Source organism: Lissotriton vulgaris, chromosome 10 (genome assembly GCF_964263255.1).
Source record: "Lissotriton vulgaris chromosome 10, aLisVul1.2, whole genome shotgun sequence".
Taxonomy (NCBI): Eukaryota; Metazoa; Chordata; class Amphibia; order Caudata; family Salamandridae; genus Lissotriton; species Lissotriton vulgaris.
The window spans coordinates 1,007,698,704-1,007,717,942 of record NC_141698.1 but is presented as its reverse complement, the minus strand read 5'-3'; the positions used below and the strand labels follow the sequence as shown (position 1 = coordinate 1,007,717,942).

The 19,239-nt window shown below is 40.6% G+C and overlaps 1 protein-coding gene across 1 annotated transcript in view; it reads right to left on the bottom strand.

The window, feature by feature from the left end:
• LOC147689151 (acyl-CoA dehydrogenase family member 11-like) overlaps positions 1-19,239 on the bottom strand; it is a 367,718-nt gene that overhangs the window by 116,122 nt on the left and 232,357 nt on the right. Inside the window, exons 6-7 of the mRNA XM_086942042.1 lie at positions 7,326-7,443; positions 4,799-4,911 (exon numbers count right to left, since the gene is read on the bottom strand). Coding sequence (XP_086798168.1) covers positions 4,799-4,911; positions 7,326-7,443 — 231 coding nt within the window. The remainder of the gene's footprint in view (positions 1-4,798; positions 4,912-7,325; positions 7,444-19,239) is intronic.

Sequence of the window (19,239 nt, the reverse complement as noted above, 5' to 3'; positions counted from 1 at the left end):
CTTTATAAAAATGAGTGATTATTATTTATTTAGCAAATGCACCCCACATGCTTAACTTGCGGCTCTGTCCACACCTATAAACGGAAGAAACCAAGGAGCCCACTTACTAGAGACTAAGGGGCAGATTTACAAGCCCCTTGCGCCTCTTTTACGCCACCGTTGCGTCACTTTCTGTGATGTCACTTAGAGGGGCCTCACATCTTCCCTTTCGCCCGAGGCCTCAGAAGGCCTAGGACCGACACTGACAATGCATGTACCACACAGGAAATACACATGTACATACACAAGCATAACATATACTTGGGATGTTAGCCCTAGGATTTGGGTTAACACACAGCAACTGAACTTCAAATGAATGTGTCAGCGGGCGTCTACTCCAGGTCTGGTCACATCTACTGATTCAGAAATCATGATGTTTTGCCACCACCACTCTACACGCTAAACCCTTGGCAGGGATGATAGTCCACAGTCAGCTAAACAAAGGAATGCTTGGTGCACCCACCCCCCCCCCCCCCCAGCCCCCCCAAGTCTTAGGACCTCACTCATGTCAAGGGACAGGTCTAAGCCTTTGTGCACAGACAAGATTAGTGTTGAGGCTAGGGCCACAATTAAAACAAATGAGGATACCAGATATTCACAGGCAGGTGGGTACATTTACACTTTAACATTCAGTGTGTTTTAAAACAAGTTAGGAATCAGGCAAAGCAAGAACCATACCATCCCTTTCCTCTTCAAATATCAATATCAGTTCACAGGCCTTTCAATACATTATTGCTGCTCAGCTTACTGCGATTACATGAGTTACAGTGACCAACAAGTTTTTGTTTAAGGCTCAGTCATACATTCAAACTCACTCTATGTTCAGTACAACTGGTTATGCCTGTATCAACAAAGAAAGGGCATCCAACCATATATTATGGCAGTTTTTTATGCAACTAAGTATTTCTTCTTACAATACATTTATTGAAATGTTCTGCTGGACCACTCGGCAGGTCCATTTTCTTTATTGCTCAGTTTGTATGTTGAACCCTGTGCTATAGGTAATTGCTCACATTCACACATATTTTAACTTACAGGTTACTCATACGCACAATGCATGTACCACACAGGAAATACACATGTACATACACAAGCATAACATATACTTGGGATGTTAGCCCTAGGATTTGGGTTAACACACAGCAACTGAACTTCAAATGAATGTGTCAGCGGGCGTCTACTGAATTATTCCGGCAGGAACTCATAAAGGGAATTCTAAAAGGCAAAAAACAATTTACGCTTGTGGGAATGTTTTGTACTCAAGGAGTGGGAAAATGGGTATTCCAAAAGACACGGTTAGTTTGGGAAGTTTGTGAATGCCCACAAACATGGATAGTTGTTGACATTTACACACTAATCTCATTCTTTTTCCATCCTAGAACAGGAAAGATCTGTACTCCATCCATGGACATGTGTACAACCCTCTCCCCAATCTTTTGTGGGTTTAGGTCCCCAAGAACCAAGGTGATTACAAAATGATGGTGCTAGCAGCAATTCTGAAGTAAGCTTGGGTCTAGGATTGCATAGGAGTTACAGGAGATGATGGACAAGATCCTAAAGTGGACATGTGCATTTGAAGGTATACATACCAACAGAAAAAGCCGGACAAAGTAGAAGGGTGGAATATCTTTTTCAAAACATTTTGTGTCTTTCCCTAAACATCTAGGAAAAAAAGACCTCTTCAGCTAAGCAGGGACCTGTCATGATGGACAGATGAATATCTTCAAAGATGGAGGTAAGCATGTATAAACTGTGGCTGGGGGACACACAGCATCAGTAGTATGTACAAGGCAACAGAAGATTCCGGGTGAGACACGCTGAGACCAAGATGTACATGACTGTCATGGATGATTATTAACGTGAGTTATTATGAATTTGGTGGTCTGAAGTTTGTCTACTTTGGTTGCATGTGGAGCTTATAGTGGAGATAGGAGATTTCCATATCTAAACTATGAATATTGTTCTTGATGTTCCGCTCCTATCCTGAATCCTTTTATATCAGCCCTTCTAGACTTGTGGAATATAAAGTATTTCTTTAAGATGAGTTATGATTAAAAGAGGAATTTATAATATAACATCTGAGTGTTTTAAATTGGAGACAGGATTTTCCTGGTACCAAGATGGTTTTGAAACTCGGCCCTGAAAACTGAGCCCCTGGTTTACAATTTTAGCACTTCCTCAGGTGCGAACGGTCTGATGCAGATATAGAGGGGAAAATCAGAGCTCGGTTTTGGATTGAAGTGGAGGTCACATCTTTGGAGGAGAAACCTGAAGCAACCCCTTTGACCTCGTCTGGCCTCGATGCAGATCTGCACCCTACACAATGAGCATGACGGTGCATATGGCGTGCCTGGGTTCTGAGTTAGAGGTTTGCTTGGGCTGAGGAGCACAGGGCACACAGTAAACACAGAAGTGGCAGTGAGTGGCACAGGACAATATGGGCGTCACAGTTAAACTATAGCCATGGCAAACAATTTTGCTAACGAATTAAGATACTCATGTACAGTCTCCTGTTGAACAATGCAACCTCTAGCTCATGGTGTGCAGCCATGGCCCCATGTTGTAGTGTCCATTCGGGATACTCTTTTAAACCCAGCTCTGGTCTGCTTGCCCTGTACGCAGACCCCCGTCAACATGATTTAGCTGCCACTGCTGCATTTTGGAGAGGGCTCAACAGGTCCTCAAAATGCAGGCTCTGGGATTTGAGCTTTTAAGTACAGTATGCCCCCATGTCTGAAAGGTTGAGGAGTAAAAAGGACTTTCCATGCCCACACAACAGTTACCAAGTCCAGTCTGAGAGATCCACCAAAGGACCCTTATGAAAGAACACCAGTGTCTGCTGGGGAAAAGATATTGCTCCACTCCATTGATGCACTGAACAGTGCAGGCACTCAGACCTTAGATAAACATGTGCTTGCGATGAGATGAACTCTCACTTCAGTACAGTTGACACCACATTAAAGTTGGTTGAAATATCAAGCTCCTGGACAATGACCAGGGGCACTCATCTCAGTATAACTGGTGCCATTTCCAATCCTTCCCGAGTCTCTCCCACCTGAGGTTAGAAAATGGAAATTAAAAGAAGTCTTGGGATAGGCTGAGCAAGGACACAAGGTCACCCTCTTAGAATACTTCAGAGATAGTGGGATGGTATTGGTGATGTTACAAGCTGTGGACTGAACAGTACATGTACTTAATGCATTGATTCAGTGGAAATCAGTAGTGATGAGGGAGTACAGGCTTCTGTCCTTTCCAGACCTGAGACCAGATATCCTGTTGAGAACTAAAGAGCTGATGGCAATTGAAAAGAAGCAGGTGGATCATGGACCAAAAGCATGTTTAGGCTTCCAGTGAGGCTCAATTTACAACATCTGAGGAAGTAGTAATCATTTTCTCATGTCAACTCAGCCAAAGTTTTTTTGTAGGGAGTCCACTTGACAGCTGGGTTACTCTTTACACAGGTAGCCTCAGCGTTTTATCTGGAGTGAATTACAGGGCCCAGGGGTGAGGTTTCTAGGCCTCTATAGGGATATATAGAGGGTGCTCTTGCTAAAAGGGGGCAGACGAGTTGGGGCAGTTTCCGAAGTTCAAAGGTATTACATAGTATCTTTGCAAATTATTTTGTTTCTTTCACATCCTCTCCCCTCACAGTCTGATATTTAGCAGCTGATTTTCAGAGACGTAAAATTAACTGCGGGGAAATCTTTATTCAGATATAGATTTAGATTAAATTTTTCTAAGTTGAGGGCAGCTTTTTCAGGATGGGTTAATACTTATTTTTGAATTATTTACCCTATATTTTAATTCGTAACAAGAAATGATTGAAACATATAATTGGGATCGTCTCCGAGATGTCCTTGTGAGTTCTAGCAGGAATGGATGCACGCTTTGAGGATTTAAAAAAAAAATGATTTATTTTTATTGTATAGCTGATATTTGCAACTTTTGAAACTCCTAAAATACTTGTTTATATTTTTTTACTAACATTTTCTAATTAACTTGCAGAATTGCATGACAAGAAATTCCAACTTTTTAAAAACTATAAAAGTAGCTGAAGTTGTCAAATCAATTCATGTTTTCCTAAATGTTTTAAACTAATAAGATATTGTCAAAAAGAAACATTGGCACTTTGATTTTGAGGGGAGAACCACATTTTGAGTTGAGGAAATCAATTTCAGCACACACTACTTAAAAGAAACTCTACTCAGCACTTGTTACAGCATTAATCATTGAACTAAAAATATACTCCGTGTTTTCCTATTCCCGATTCAAGAACATTCAACAATTGTTTACAAAATATAAATTCATCGACAGAATAATAAATATAATTTCCTAATGGACATATGGCCCAAACACAATAGTGGTGCAAACATCAATATGCAAACTGCACGCCTCCCTTTTCCCATTAGCATGGGGCATTATACAATTAGTTGTTGTTCAATCCGCACTCAATTCTGAGCTAGACAGGATGGAATACATAACCATTCACAAACTGTGCATGAGTTTAGCAATTCTGGGGATGCAAATCAACATTTGCGCATTCTGCCTCTATTATTTAGAGCAGATTCTACTTGCTGAAAAGCATGGGGCATTTTTCATCCAACTCGCAATCCCATTTTGGGTGCATATGAGAGTTTAATTGGAAGTAACCCCAAAGTTATAGTCACAACCTGCTTGTTCAGTTGTATTTAGAGTATCATGCATGAGCCAATCAAATGGCGGAAAATAAGATGACATGATGCATTAATCAGACCTTTACCTGGCAATTTGCAGCGATCCTGAAGAAGGCTAGTGCAAGAAAGAAGTTCCATTCATTTAAGAGCGGAGGAACATTTCTGCTGCAATAATATACTGAAATCAAATCTTCAAGTTCTGGAATGCAAGTGAAAAAGAAATAAACATAGTAAGTTAATGACAAACATATACAACCTTGAAAGTGGTTGCAAAATTAAAAGACGGGCCCATTCACAAAAGGATCGGATCTAGCTGTGTACATTTGAATTCTACAGACTTATTGCAACATGAATATCAAGCTACTAAGTACATATAGGTTAGTGTAGATTACTATTCCTTATTCCACATTTACAGATGTGGAGTAAAGTATAGAAAATCTATACGTAACCATACATGCTTACCTTCATGATATTTTTTTTGTCAATATTCTTGTTACAATATTTTTGTAGCCTGATATGTTGGGCTAGATTTTCTGATCGTATACTGCAGAAAATTACAACAGGTAGGTGTGTACCTTTATACACGAGTAAGTGGACTAGCTGTGCATCACTATATAGAATGTAGAACTGAACTTTTTGCTAATGTAAGTAAAAAAAAGGAAGTTTTGTGAAAGAGGTCCATGCTGGTTCAATCCTCATTTTGCATTGATTGATTTTGAACAGACTATTTTCCCAGCAACCTCAGAATGTGTATTAGATAGTAAGGTACCAAATGATAAGATAGCATTTGGCCCACTTGGCTCAAGGTACAGACGAGCATGCAAAATCCCATTTAGTTTTTTCTGTGTAATAGCAATTTTGGTGCACACTCCCCATGAACATACTAGCTGTGAGTAAAGATTTTCCAACTTTGTATTCTAAAGAAAGATCCAAAAGAGCATGTATACAGCCAAAATGACAAGCAAAAGGTTAAATTGAGGGAGCGCATGGGCTATAAAACACACGCGCTCTTTTACTTCGATCAAGACCGCGCAAAACAGGCGCGGCATGATACACACAGTTTGAATACTGTATAGACCGGTATAGCCACCATACTTCCTTAATGAAGCCCTTAACAATACACAAACACACATATTTGACACGCATATGAGAACCATGCACATCTAACTCGAACTATGTCTTACTCTCAAGTTTTTACCAGCATACACACATACCAATGCCGCCATAACAGCGAATGACGTGTCTTTTAACCTTAGTGCCTACATCACACATATTATTATAATGGGATTCTCAATCCCGAAATGTATTTCCTCGCATACAATCACTGTCTTAGGAATACACCGACTGGTCTGTCAATACTATAGGCCAATAGCCTACATGAGCATCATCAAGACGAGGTTTTATTGTTCAAAGAAAGAAAGTATACAATTGCACCTTTCTATCTTATTTCCAGACAGAGGTACAACTGACCTGACTCTACAAAAAATGGAGTGGTAAGTTAACCACCCATAGTAGTCACTACAATGCGCCACTACAAATCCACCGGTCCTGAAAAAAGCCTCTAGATGAAACACAAGGCTTAAACATGTTGACCACTATCAGTGCGGTAGATTGATAACTTTATCTACGCACGCACGCACTTCTGTTTTTACTTTCTCACACCACCTGATTCATTAAATTATCTACCGACAAGGTGGCGTAGGGAATTTTAAACTCACTTCACAAGGACACCTTCCCTCCCTTCACCCTACTGTCACATCAGTTGGTCTTCCTCCGGGTGAAGGTCAGCAAATTCTCAGAATAAACCTGATGATGATTCTGTCACGTTAAACAAAGGCAGAGAACCGCCCCTATCTTGTGTACGTGAATGAGGGTTTTTACAGAACGAAAAACATGACCCTGGTACGCAGGACAAGTGGTCCATTCTCCACCCTCTCTTGATTATATGAATCTTCATCTGGAAGCCGAATGGACCATTGCGTTTCCTTCCCTCCTTTTTAATTATACTACATCCAAAATGGGCCAGCTGATCGGGTTTACATGAAAAACATTCAGATTGGACCAAGAATTACATAAAGGTACATTAAATTGCATTGAGAGGACTGGTGTCTACAGGCTCCTTTGAGAGACACATCCCTTGTTTGAATGCATAATGTTGTGAATATAGGATTCATGGCATCATACCACTGAACATGTGGTATGTAATTGAATGACCTTTCTGAAACAAGAAACATGAACTTTCTAAAGCCCAGGTGTACCCTTCAAATTAAGTAGTTTGATATTTGAAGGATCTGTCATTCTTCATCTGCAGAATTATATCCAAACTCAATCTAGTGGTGGAATTGTACCTGCCTTTATACAAGATGCTTGTTATCTTCCCATTTTGAATCTGCTTCCAGATACATTCATTGTAGTGAGCAAAGCCTTACTGTTGATTTGTAGGGAAAATCATCACAGTTTCATTTACGACCTATTTGTATTAGATGGCAATTTATTAGAGTCAATAAATGCAATTGTTAATCATCTAAAACATAACTGCTATGAATAGCAAGCCATTTCACAGAAGTAAAAAAAGTTTCACAACTTCCACCTGGTGCTCACAGATGCACTTACTATAACCATCAGCGTTTGTTTGGGGATTCATAGCAGAAGGCACAGAAAAGTAAGCCAAATCTGCCAAAGGGGGCCCAATTGATGAACATTCCCAGTCAAGGACGGCCACGACACGTGCCTAAAATAGAAAGAAAAAATATGTTCACACTAGTAATGCACCACCGGATAAATGTTGTTTGTTCATCAACAGCCGTCTACGTAGATATATAGAACAGAATTACAACAATGAAAGAGAGACGTCATTCTGATGTGATAAGGAAACAAAATTAATTAATTTAGGTTTGGTACATGTCAAATCCTTGTAGAGGCAATGTTTGTAAAGAAAAGAGGTACCCCCGACTAATATTCCTAGGTTTTTCTTAGTTTTAATTGTATATATTACACTTGTCGGTGTCTTTTGTATTAATTCTTGTTCTGGATTTCTTTCTATTTTGGTAGGAAGTTAGATATAAGTTTTAGAGGCTTCATTCCTCGAATTTGTAATTAAATGTTCACTTGGTGACGGTTTTTGATTGATATAGATTAATTGTCACAAACCCATTCGGGTTGTTTGGTTAGGCTATTTATAATGAATGTGTAATAACTAGTAGTTTTTAATGTAAGTTGGTTGTAATGATTGTTATTTACCTCATGTTGTAAAAGAGGCTATTTTATGTACATAGGACCGTTGTACAGCACTGATATAGAATTTTGGTTATTTGCACCCTGATTAGCTTCTGATTGAACTATATTCATGGCTTCCTGATGAAGACTGATAGCCGAAACTCGCGTAGGATTTACCAGAATTCAAAGCCATGTCATCACTGAATGTTGTTTTTACATTGTAAATGTGCTATTTGAATTAATGAATTCAGAAAGTTACTCTTGAACTTTAAAAACTGTGAAAATAAGTAATACAATTGAAACACCGTATTAAAATTTGTATTAGGCAACACAATTTGATAAGTGTAATTGCCAGACAATTTTTTGATTTTTTTAGATTCTTTAAATATAATAAAAAGAAAATTTAAATAAAAAAAAAATAGAATCAGTTGTCCACTGGTATTACACAGGCTGCATTTACACTGTATTTGATTATGTTGTATCGTGCTGGTTGTTTAGGTCCAGAAGTATTATTCACATCTTCCTAAATGTATTTGTTTCACACATGATCTACTTGCCCCGGTTTAAGAATATTAGTCGGGGTACCTCTTTTCTTTACAAACATTGTCCCCACAGCCTGACTGTGCGGTGTTTTTTCTTAGTTTTAATTGTATATATTACACTAGTTGTAGTCTTTTGTATTAATTCTTGTTCTTGATTTCTTTCTATTTTGGTAGGAAGTTGGATATAAGTTTTATAGGCTTCATTCATTGAATTTGTAATTAAATGTTCACTTGGTGATGGTTTTTGGTTGATATAGACTAATTGTCACAAACCCATTCAGGTTATTTGGTTAGGCAGTATTTATTTATTTAACTTGTAAAGCGCACTGTCACCTTGCAGGCATCCTAGTATATAATGAATGTATAACGGCTAGTAGTTTTCAATGTAAGTTGATTGTAATGATTGTTATTGACCTCATGTTGTGAAAGAGGGTATTTCATGTATATAGGACCCCGTTGTACAGCACTGATATAGAGTTTTGGTTATTTTCACCCTGTTTAGGTTCTGATTGAACTATATTCATGGCTTCCTGATGAAGGCTGATAGCTAAAAAGCGCGTAGGATTTTCTCTTGAACTTTAAAAACTGTGAAAATAAGTAATACAATTGAAACATAGTATTAACATTTGTATTAGGTAACACAATTCTGATAAGTGTAATTGCCAGACAATTTTTAGATTTTTTAAAAATCTTTCATTATAATAAAAAGAAAATTTAAATAAAAAAATATATAGAATCAGTTGTTGTCCACTGTGTATTAATAGGCTGCATTTACACTGTATTTGATTATGTTGTATCGTGCTGGTTGTTTAGGTCCAGAAGTATTATTCTCATCTTCCTAAATGTATTTGTTGCACACTAAATCCTCATAGAGGTAAACTTTAAAATGAATTGTAGCTTAGCAAGTTCAATTGCATAGTGATTGGTTGTGTGACAAGAAAAAATAGAATCAAGGTTCAGGAATAGAGTTCAGTTTTCTGTACTATGGGCAACATGTACCAACCAAATTTGAGTTCGCAAATGGGGCGAACGCAAAAAAGTCTTTTTACATGTATTAAAACCCATTTTGTGATTTGATATGCTGTCACCGAATCACGGAAGGGTTTGCGATAATGTATTTGGAAGGGGCGTGTTTAAGGCTTCCCTTCCAAATAGCGAATCCTAATGATATGTATGAATGTTTTGTGACCGTGAATGCAGTCGCAAAACATTTGCGTTTTACCACCTACATCAAGTAGGCGGTAACCCACTCGCTAATGGGAAGGGATCCCCAAGTACCACGTCCCCTTTGGGAATGGTTGTAAAAACATTTTAAGAGTAGGCAGTAGACCACTGCCTGCTCCAAAAAAATATAAAGAACATTTTTTATTTTTATTTTTTCAAATGCAGCCTGTTTTCCTTTAAGAAAAATGAGCTGCATTTATATAAAAAAAAAGATTGCTGTATTTAAAAGCAAACATGAACATGGCTGCCTGCTGACCCAGCAGGCCAAAATCACCAAGAGTTTCATATACCGATTCCTAATGGGTCTCAAATTGCAATCTACCTCCTTAATATTAATGAGGTACGTCGATTTGTGACCCCCTAGGAATCGGTATGTGAAACTCTTGGAGTCCAGGCATTGAGAATTGAGATTACCTAATTGCGGTTTGCAGAAAATCACAATTAGGTAATTGCAATTTCCAATTTTGATGCATGTGGCCCTATATTATTATTTTGACATATGCTGTTTTATTTGCTTGAGATGATAGAAACCAAGGACCTCATATATGAATATTCCAATGTACTGATTTGCAATTTGTGGTTTCTTATTTGGAATGTATTATAATAGATTCGGAAAAAGTAGTCACAGTTTGAGCACCATCTTCTACCGAAAGCATTGATATTTTGAGAACCACGCTATGTATTGGTTGGTTCACGAAATACTGAATCACAGTGTGTGGAAGTATGACCTACCTCATTAAGGTAATTTGCAACCCACCACAATTAGCTAGCGCAACGGACATGGTGACCTGCATGGGTGATGCGGGTAAACTCGGGAACCACAGCGCCAATCCACACACCCGATACATCATTGTAATGGTCTGGGTGTGCAGATGGACATAGGCTATATAAATTTAAAAAATATACGTTATTTAAAAAATTGACTTTTAAAAAAAAGTAGTCCCTTGCAAGTAGCGCCGGCCGCGACCTGCCTGGTGACATCAGGAGCGCGGGAGGAGCGGAAGAGGAGCGGCGGACATCAGCGTGGGGAGGAGCGGCAGACAAGCTGGAAGGAGCGGTGAGGAGCGGCGGACAAGCGGGGAGGAGCGGTGAGGAGCGGCGAACAGGCGGTGAGGAGCAGCGAGGAGCGGCAGAGAGGAGCGGCGGATGAGGTAGGTTATTTATTTAATTGGGGTATAGTCAGTGTGGGTGTGGCAGAGTCAGCTAATAGTAGTATAGATTTATTAAAGAGCGGAGAGTGGCAGAGGAGCAAAAAACAAAATCAAACATTACATTAAATGAAGCAAGCGGATGAGGTAGGTTATTTATTTATTTATTAAGGAGCGGGGAGCTGCGGATGAGAACATTACAAGTGATCAAAAAACTAAAGCAAACGTTACATTAAATGAAGCAAAAGCAAAAATGACAATCGTGAGCCAAAAAAATACAAGAGCTAGCAAACGGTGCATTACAAAAGTGACAATCATGAGCGTAGCAAACGGCGAATTACAGGAGGAAAAAATTATGTATGCAGGTTACAAAAGCATACAAAGTAAACATAGAGGTAATCGTGAGGCAAAAAAATACAAGACCTACCAAACGGTGCATTACAAAAGTGACAACCGTGAGCGTAGCAAACGGCGAATTACAGGAGCAAAAAGTGACGTGTGCAGGTTACAAAAGCATACAAAGTAAACATAGAGGTATAATACTGCAATATATGGAAGAAAGCTCCAGGGGACCTACGGACAACGTCGGGGCGGCGGGGGGCCTAAAGCCTAATTGCTCCCGGACAACTTCGGGACGGGCAGCTAGTACTAAATACAGAGGACTCGAAAAAAACCTTTGTTGACCTGCTTCAAAACCTGCCTGTATTGGTGAATTAATCGCACTGTCGGTTTGTTTTTAGTAACCCCGGGCATAGTGGGCGTAGCGGGGCTATACGGATGGCCAAGGAGTTGAGAACAAACTCTGTGTTATTCTGTGGAGCGCCGCTACGCCACCTGCCTCCCACCCAACCTATTAACAATTGCTTACAACTGAAATAAAACAACTTTAGAATAAATAAAAAACACTTACCTTGGATGCAGAGTCCCCGGACTGCCCTCCTTCTCATCGTGTTCTCTGGATTAACTGCCCAAGCGCGTGCTCCTGTGCATGTGCATTTCTCGTGAGATAGTCTTTCTATCTCCCTTTGTTCTAGGCTTCTTTAAAAAGTGCCATGCACTCTCTCCTTTAGTTACTCAATATCAAACCCCCAATGCGGTCCCAGTCCGTACCCCATTACAGTGATTTCTTATACAGGAGGGTGTTGGTACTCATTCCCCCAATAGTTTCCCGATACTGGTATTGAAGTGGATGGGGTGGTGAAATATGCTCTCATGACCCCTTCCTCTGTTTTCAATTACTCGTCTCATTCAGGTTGCTCGTACACAAGTTCTGAGCTCCATCTCCTTTACACTTTCTTCAGTCCTCCTCCATAAAATACATGGATGAATCATTAAAGTAATGTCACCCTCTCCTCTGTTATAGAAGTAGTGTTCTTAAAAATTTACTTAAATGTCCGCTTACATTGTGAGTATTAGACCTGCACCGAGTCCGCGCTATGATCGCCCGTCCGTGCCCCGCTTACATCGTCATGGGTCGGTGTTTCCAAAAAAACTCGCCACTCCGTGTCCTCCGTCGTTCTAGGCATCTTTGCCGTTTTCCCGTAAAATCCGATCGTACCAGACGCAGATTTTACTTCCTGTTCCTGACTATGTCATCCGTAACATTGTTGTGAGCCAAAGGGCAGAGGCCATCTTTCTTTTTCATGTGAACTCAAATCCTTAAGCAAGACAGAGTCCTAGACCATATTACAGTTCAAGGGACCACTTTTTATTTATATTCCTTGTATCATGTGCGGATACAGATTCCGTAAATTGGTAACTAAGATGATGCGTCAGTGGTCTACTTGAGGATATTGATCAATGATAGCTGTGGACGATGTAAAGCAGAGGGCTCTTCGTAGGTATGAACACCATAGAGATTCTCATGTACCGTTAGGGTTCTAGGTTTCAGTCTCCCTGTTATTTGGACGTCTAGATACCAGTGAAAACGACCCTCAGTCCTTCAGATGGCTCATGGTTATATCATGCCCCCTGTTTTTTTGTACAATTATTCCAGGGCATTATACTGTGTTATTCAGTTGGTTCCAGGGGATAGAGTCATACATCCCCAGTATACTGGTCTTGAACCTGTGCACCCACCTTTGTTCCCTGGTGAAGAGTAGGCTGGTAATGTGACATCCCTTAGTGTTGGTGGGAGATATGGCTTGTCAATTACTGTTAGAAAAGAGGTTGGGGTCCCTGTCTTTAACCACTTGGCTGCTAAGGCAATATTTTACTCTTTATTGAATTTCCATTGAAATCAATGGAAACTCCATGACGAGTTACCCTTGTCATTAGCGGCGAAGAGGTTAACGTGGCAGACTAGAATAGCTAAGCCATGTCTCCTAAGTAGGGTTTGGAAGTAAGGGTGATTCTCCTTAACCTTATGAAAAATGAATAACTAAAGAAAATGAATAACAAAAGCAAGCCAAGGTAGACAACTAGCACAACATCACTTGGGCTCAATAACACTAACACTAAGCAAACAATGTTTATCAAAACATAATCGTAAAATTTATTCACCTCCCAAAAAGGGTTACAATCTAAAACATATTAAAAACCATTTGTTAAAAAAAACCACCAACAGTGGTAATGCAGTAGATATATGTACAGTCAAGAGTGAAACAGTCGACGCAGCGTTTCGGTGCTTTTTTTGATCTTGACACCTTCTTCAGGGCATTTACAACAATTGACTTGGTATCTGTGTTACTAATGGGAAGAGCATTTCAATTCTTTTCCACTGTGTTAATGACTTCTCAGTTATTTTACTATTGCTTGAGCTTCAATGTAAATGGTAAAATATTCTGTGTGCACGGAGGGGCCACCGTTGATAGGGGGAATAATTCCTTAGACTCTTGTGGACCTGCTGTTATCTCAGGTTCGTCATAATATTTTATGGAATGGATGATCTTTGGTAATACAAAGCTTCTCTTGTTCAATTGAAGAGGAAATCTTATGAAGAAAATACGGCCTCCCTGCTCCTCCGTGCTCTCGTCTGTACTGTTCACTTCAAATCGTTTTCAGTATGTCTTATCCCCATATAGTGACATGTTTGTCCTTCCACACCTAATGGTACTCATATGTTCCAGTATACGAATCTTCACTTTCCGGGTCGTCATGCCTATATACTGGAGTTCAGAGGGGCACCTAATAAGGTAAATCACATTTACTGTATTGCAGGTCGTGTGGTTTCTAAGTTCTCATGGTTAGGATAGTCCTACATCCATTTTTTTAACACTAATTGTCAGCGGACAAGCTTTACACTGCCCACACGCATAGTGTCCAATAATATGCGCTAGGCCCCATGGTGTATTTGCCAGTTGCCCTACAGGTTTTTGTGTCCTAGGTCTCTTATGTACCACCAAATCTCTAATGCTCCCACTTTTCTTAAAGGAGAACAATGGGCTTTCAAGGTTCATTCCATTAGAATTCAGGATCCGTCAGTTTTTCATAATGATCTTCCTTACATGATTTGAGGCTGTGATGAATGTTGTGACACAGTTGCTCCTCTCTTTCTGTTCTCTTGGGGGCATCTCTTTTATTTGTAGCCCGCTTCATTGATCGTTTTCTCACTTGTCTGGGTAGTCCTGTAATTTTTGTCTCAACAGTTCTGCTGCCATCTTGTAATCGCTCAGGGCCGAGCAATTCCTACGCAAGCTCAGAATTTAGGATGGAAGCTTTTGAAGGAAAGCAGGTTGTTCCCCTCAGTCGGTTTATGGTAGGCGCTACTCACCAAATGTCCATTCTCAGCCTTGATGTTAAGATCTAGGAAGGGGAGACAGTCAGTAGTCATCGTCAAAGTAAACAACAAATATGGATTCCTATCATTGAGCCATGTCAAGAATTCATCAGCTGAGGCCCTGTCGCCCTTCCAAATCACAATCAGATCATTGATGTATCTCTTCCAGATTCTTATATAGTTAAATAATGGGTTCTCCTGTGTGTAGATCTTCACTCCCTCGAAAGAAGACTTATATAGGCATGCCAAACTACGGGCAAAGGAACTCCCCATGGATGTACCATGTGCCTGCAGGTAAAAAGTATCATTGTACTGAAAGTAGTTCTTAGTGAGAGCTATTTCTGCAAAGAGGATTCTAGAGGATATTCTCCACGACTCTGAGTTTCCCTCTGGGGTATTTTCATGTATAACAACGTGCTAGAGTCCGATCAGGATTTCATTGTCTGGATCAAATTGAATATCCTTGATTAAATTCAGTACTTCTCTAGTATCCTTCAAGTATGCTGGATTTCTCTGGACAATAGGGCCAAGGAAGTAATTGCAAAATTGTGAGAGAGGTTCCAGCACAGAATCTATTCCTGAAACAATGGGGCGTCCTGGCAGGCGTCTAGGGGGCTTATGTACTTTTGGCAAAGTGTAAAAGTATGGGACCTTCGGTGTCTGTTTGCAATGCTGCCTCTTTTTTGAAGATCCATCTGTTTGAGATGGCCTCTTCTATATGGATGCTGATTTCTTTTATCAGGTCTTCTATGGGATCACTCTCAAAAGTTACATAATTCCTCCTCTCATTCAAAAGGCGTAGGTATTCTTTATTGTAAGCCTGCTTCCAGTGAATGACAAAGGCCCCCCCATTTTCAGCAAGTTTCATTGCTATTCGGGCGTCATCTCTCAGTGTCTCTTATGCTTTATTTTCAGAAGTTGTCTGTTTGCAAAAGTTCATATTCTTGTTAATTTATTCTGATTCATAAATGTCCCTCAATACTGCTTTTTCAAAGACCTCAACTTCTAGTGGTAACTGGCCCAGTGCCAGAATAAAAGTAAACCTCGCCCTAAATCTTGTGTTCCCCTCTTCCATCATTACTTCTTCCTTCCTTCAGAGTATACTTTTAGATGTATGTTCCTGAAAGATACAGCCAACTCACATTTAAGTTTGAATTCACCAACATGGTTGGTGGAAACAAAACCTAAGCCCTTCGTAAAAACTGTTTCTTGATCCCTGGTAATAACTATCTCGCTAAGATTCATGATGAGATCTAGTCTCTGCTGCTCCCTGGCTCTGACTCCCGGGACATACTCTGGGTCACTCTTTGACTGACATCGTCTCACTGGACCCTCTTCTGTATGCCTCGCCCTCTTACCCTGCCTCTCCCTAAAAAAGGTTGCTGATTAGGGTTATATTGTAAGGGTTGCATTGGTGGGTACATGGGGGGCCAGCCAAAGTCCATTTCCGGGTGGCCTCATCGAAAAGAATATATTGGTACCCTGAAAATACCTCTCCCTCTGAATCTGAGTCTGTAATCGTTGTTTCTAGACTGTCTTCCTGAGCTAGATGTCTCAGTGTCACGTCTATTGGGTGCATTTCTCTTCGTATTCGCACTTTCCTTCTGTTTGACGTAATCATCACTAACATAGGGGTAAACTTTTTCTTGGAAAATTTCTTTAGATCCTTCTGGAGCTTACTGACTTTAGAATTAACTAGGTAGTACTTATAATCATGGACTACCCTGTTATTTTCTTCTAGTTTATTTTTGAAGACAGTCAATTATATTTGTGACTGCAAGTTGTTCTCTCTAGTCTGGGTCTATACTAGCAGGGCGTCTGAGATCTTTTAGGTGTTGTTAATGATAATAACCAGCCAGCCCCTGGTACATCTCCAGGCAATCAATGACAAGTCTTTCCTGAGGAAAGCATTATCCAGGAAAATTAATGGCTCATTAATTACCAAACGTCCTCTGGCCGCATTTGCTCTCAGGTATTCAATTAAGATTGCCCCATGCAGAGGCGTCACTAGGGTTGGTGTCACCCAGTGCGATAACAGTGTCACCCTCTCACGACTTACCCCATGGACCTGTGGATCTGCTCTGCATGAGACCTTCGACGCCAGTCGACTTACTGGCCGATGCCACTGAGGCGCGGATCAGCGCACCTCCCCTCTGCTCAGCTTCACATCAGCCACGTCACCACGCCAGGGCTTTCACCGTTTCCAGGCCGGTTCAGCCTGCGCCTGATGTCTGCGTGCGAGAAAATCACCACATTTCGCCTTGTTGTTTCAGATGGGGGGCACAGAGGGACCAGGAAGACAGGACTCAGACTGTAGGGCAAGGTTTGGTGACTGACTCTTTAGGACAGCCCTCAATTAGCATTTCTGAAGACAAACACACATTTTTAAAAGTGCAGTTTCAATACCATCAGAGGCCCGTCATATGCTCCAATGAAGCATGTAATGAATGTGCGCGCTGATTGTAGGTCTCAGTGCAGCGGGAAACTACACTCGCCCCTCTCAGTGCCCACCTGTCTTATCGCTCTCTCTGTGCTGAACACAACTCCGTTCTTCTCAGGCGACTCCGTCGCTCGGGTGCACCCGCAGGGCTGCAATCTTCACAAGCTCGTGGCCCATGCACTGTAGGTCACGCAGGCGTCAATGGTACGTGACACGCAGGCGTCAATGGTGCATGACCCCTTCAGGTCACACTGGGCCAGTACAACACACCACCCAAATGTTCAAAAGGTCTACCCTAAAGAGGCCTTGGTGTTCTGTTTTGCATTTTGGTGTCACGGTGTCACCCCATGTGATGGTGTCACCCATTGAGGTCCGCACCCCCGCACTCCCTTAGTGACGCCACTGGCCCATATAAAATTGTTTTTACCTGGATTTTCTCAAGCTCTGTGAGAGTGTCCCATCGCTCCACCTATGGGAGTGCTTGTGTTAGAGTGGACTTCGCCCAATAGGGAGGGCCCTGCTAAAATCGATGCTACATAAGAGAGGCCAAGTTCTTCCATCATTTTAATGAAGTCTATAGAAGCCTTAAACTAAGATAGTTTTTGTATCTGGCCATAGGAAAATTCCCTAACCAGTCTTTACCGCTCAGCAGCTGTTCTGCCATCACAAAAGGAGAAACTAGGGAGTGAGCCTTCTCTAACTCCCCTCTTAAGTATACTATTAACCACAAAAAGAGAAGGACTTGAAAACAGAACAAAGAAACACTACTCTGCATCTCTGTCCAGGAAACCGCAACACAGAGCGAACAGTAAGAATGGTTTTTAGATGTCAATCTAAGTGGGCGCACTGCTAGTATGGAAGCACTATTAAAGATAGTATGTGGTGCAACTAGGTGAGTGGAAAACCATGTAACCACTCAATGGAGATGTCAGCAAGCTGAACAAGTCCTATAGTTAATGAATAGACGTACCCTATGCACACACTCAGTAATATTAAAGACGTTGGTCAATGTATAAATTCTTAAAGGTTACACAAATATGCAGAGGAACAACAGTAGAAAACAATGATATCAATTAGATAGTAATAACAAGTAAATATGATGACAAGAGAGAATCTTGGTGTCCTTGTTTAATTATCAAAGCTTGACAACAACCAGCCGACACGTGTTTCATCGCATCACGCGAATCTTCAGGGCTGGAAATAATACAGAAAAAAGCTTTTTGTGGACAGTATACATGTACAATCGGATGAAAACTATCGTGGTGAACTCGTAACCGGCGTCGGAGACAAGTTTCAAGCCATATCTTGTCATGCATGGATAAACACTCCTGAGAAGGTATGTGGAAGACATCCTTAAGTGCAGTGAACACAAGGGAAAGAATGCTAAGAGCCCGTGGTCATGCTGTTTTAACCATGTCGAAGTGGTGATGTCTAATCCGCAGCTGGTGCTCTATAGAACTGTCATGCATATATGCACACCCGCAGACTAGTAATCAGCATGTGTGCGGTGATCAGTGCTTCTGTGCTGAGAACGTTATATAGTGAAAATGAGCACTCTTATTAGTGACCTAAGTGACATGCGTAGAGGATGTAAACCGTGAACAGATATATAAAGTCCGACATATACCTCTAGGTGGCTGTACTTAAGCCAATCGGTCTAAGTAATAAAAAGTGAAGCGAGAAAGAAAAGAAAAAGGGAGAGACAAGAAGGGCAGAATAAGTGTCTGAAGGTTGAGAAAAACTCTATTGTTCAAATACTCAATGAGTAATTAAAAGGGCCTGGTGAGCTATTCAATACTCAGGCTTGGTAAGGAAAGACAGATGCTCACCGCTCTTCCGGTGATAATTCAGACCCGGAAGGGCCCAAGACCGGTTATTGTTCCAATATTCAATGGTTTAGAAAAGACTGGAACAAGGTAAAAAAGACATGAGTATTGGGTGAGAAAATGTAGCCAAAATACTGCTACTTACTCAAGGAAAAGATTCATAACGGTAATTCATGTAATATGGAGAGCAAACTGACTAAGTCCTTTGTTAGATATGTTCTCAAAGACTGAATAAAGTTACATGCACTAAGTTTTAGAATATATATATGTTTCGTGATTCGAAGACCCAAGTGGGGCCTATGTCGATCAGCTCAATATCCATGAGAAATTACTGCATAACGTAACATGCTTTTAATGTTGACAAAGATTTATTGCCATTATGTTGTGAAGCGAAAGAACTGAAAGAAAGTTAT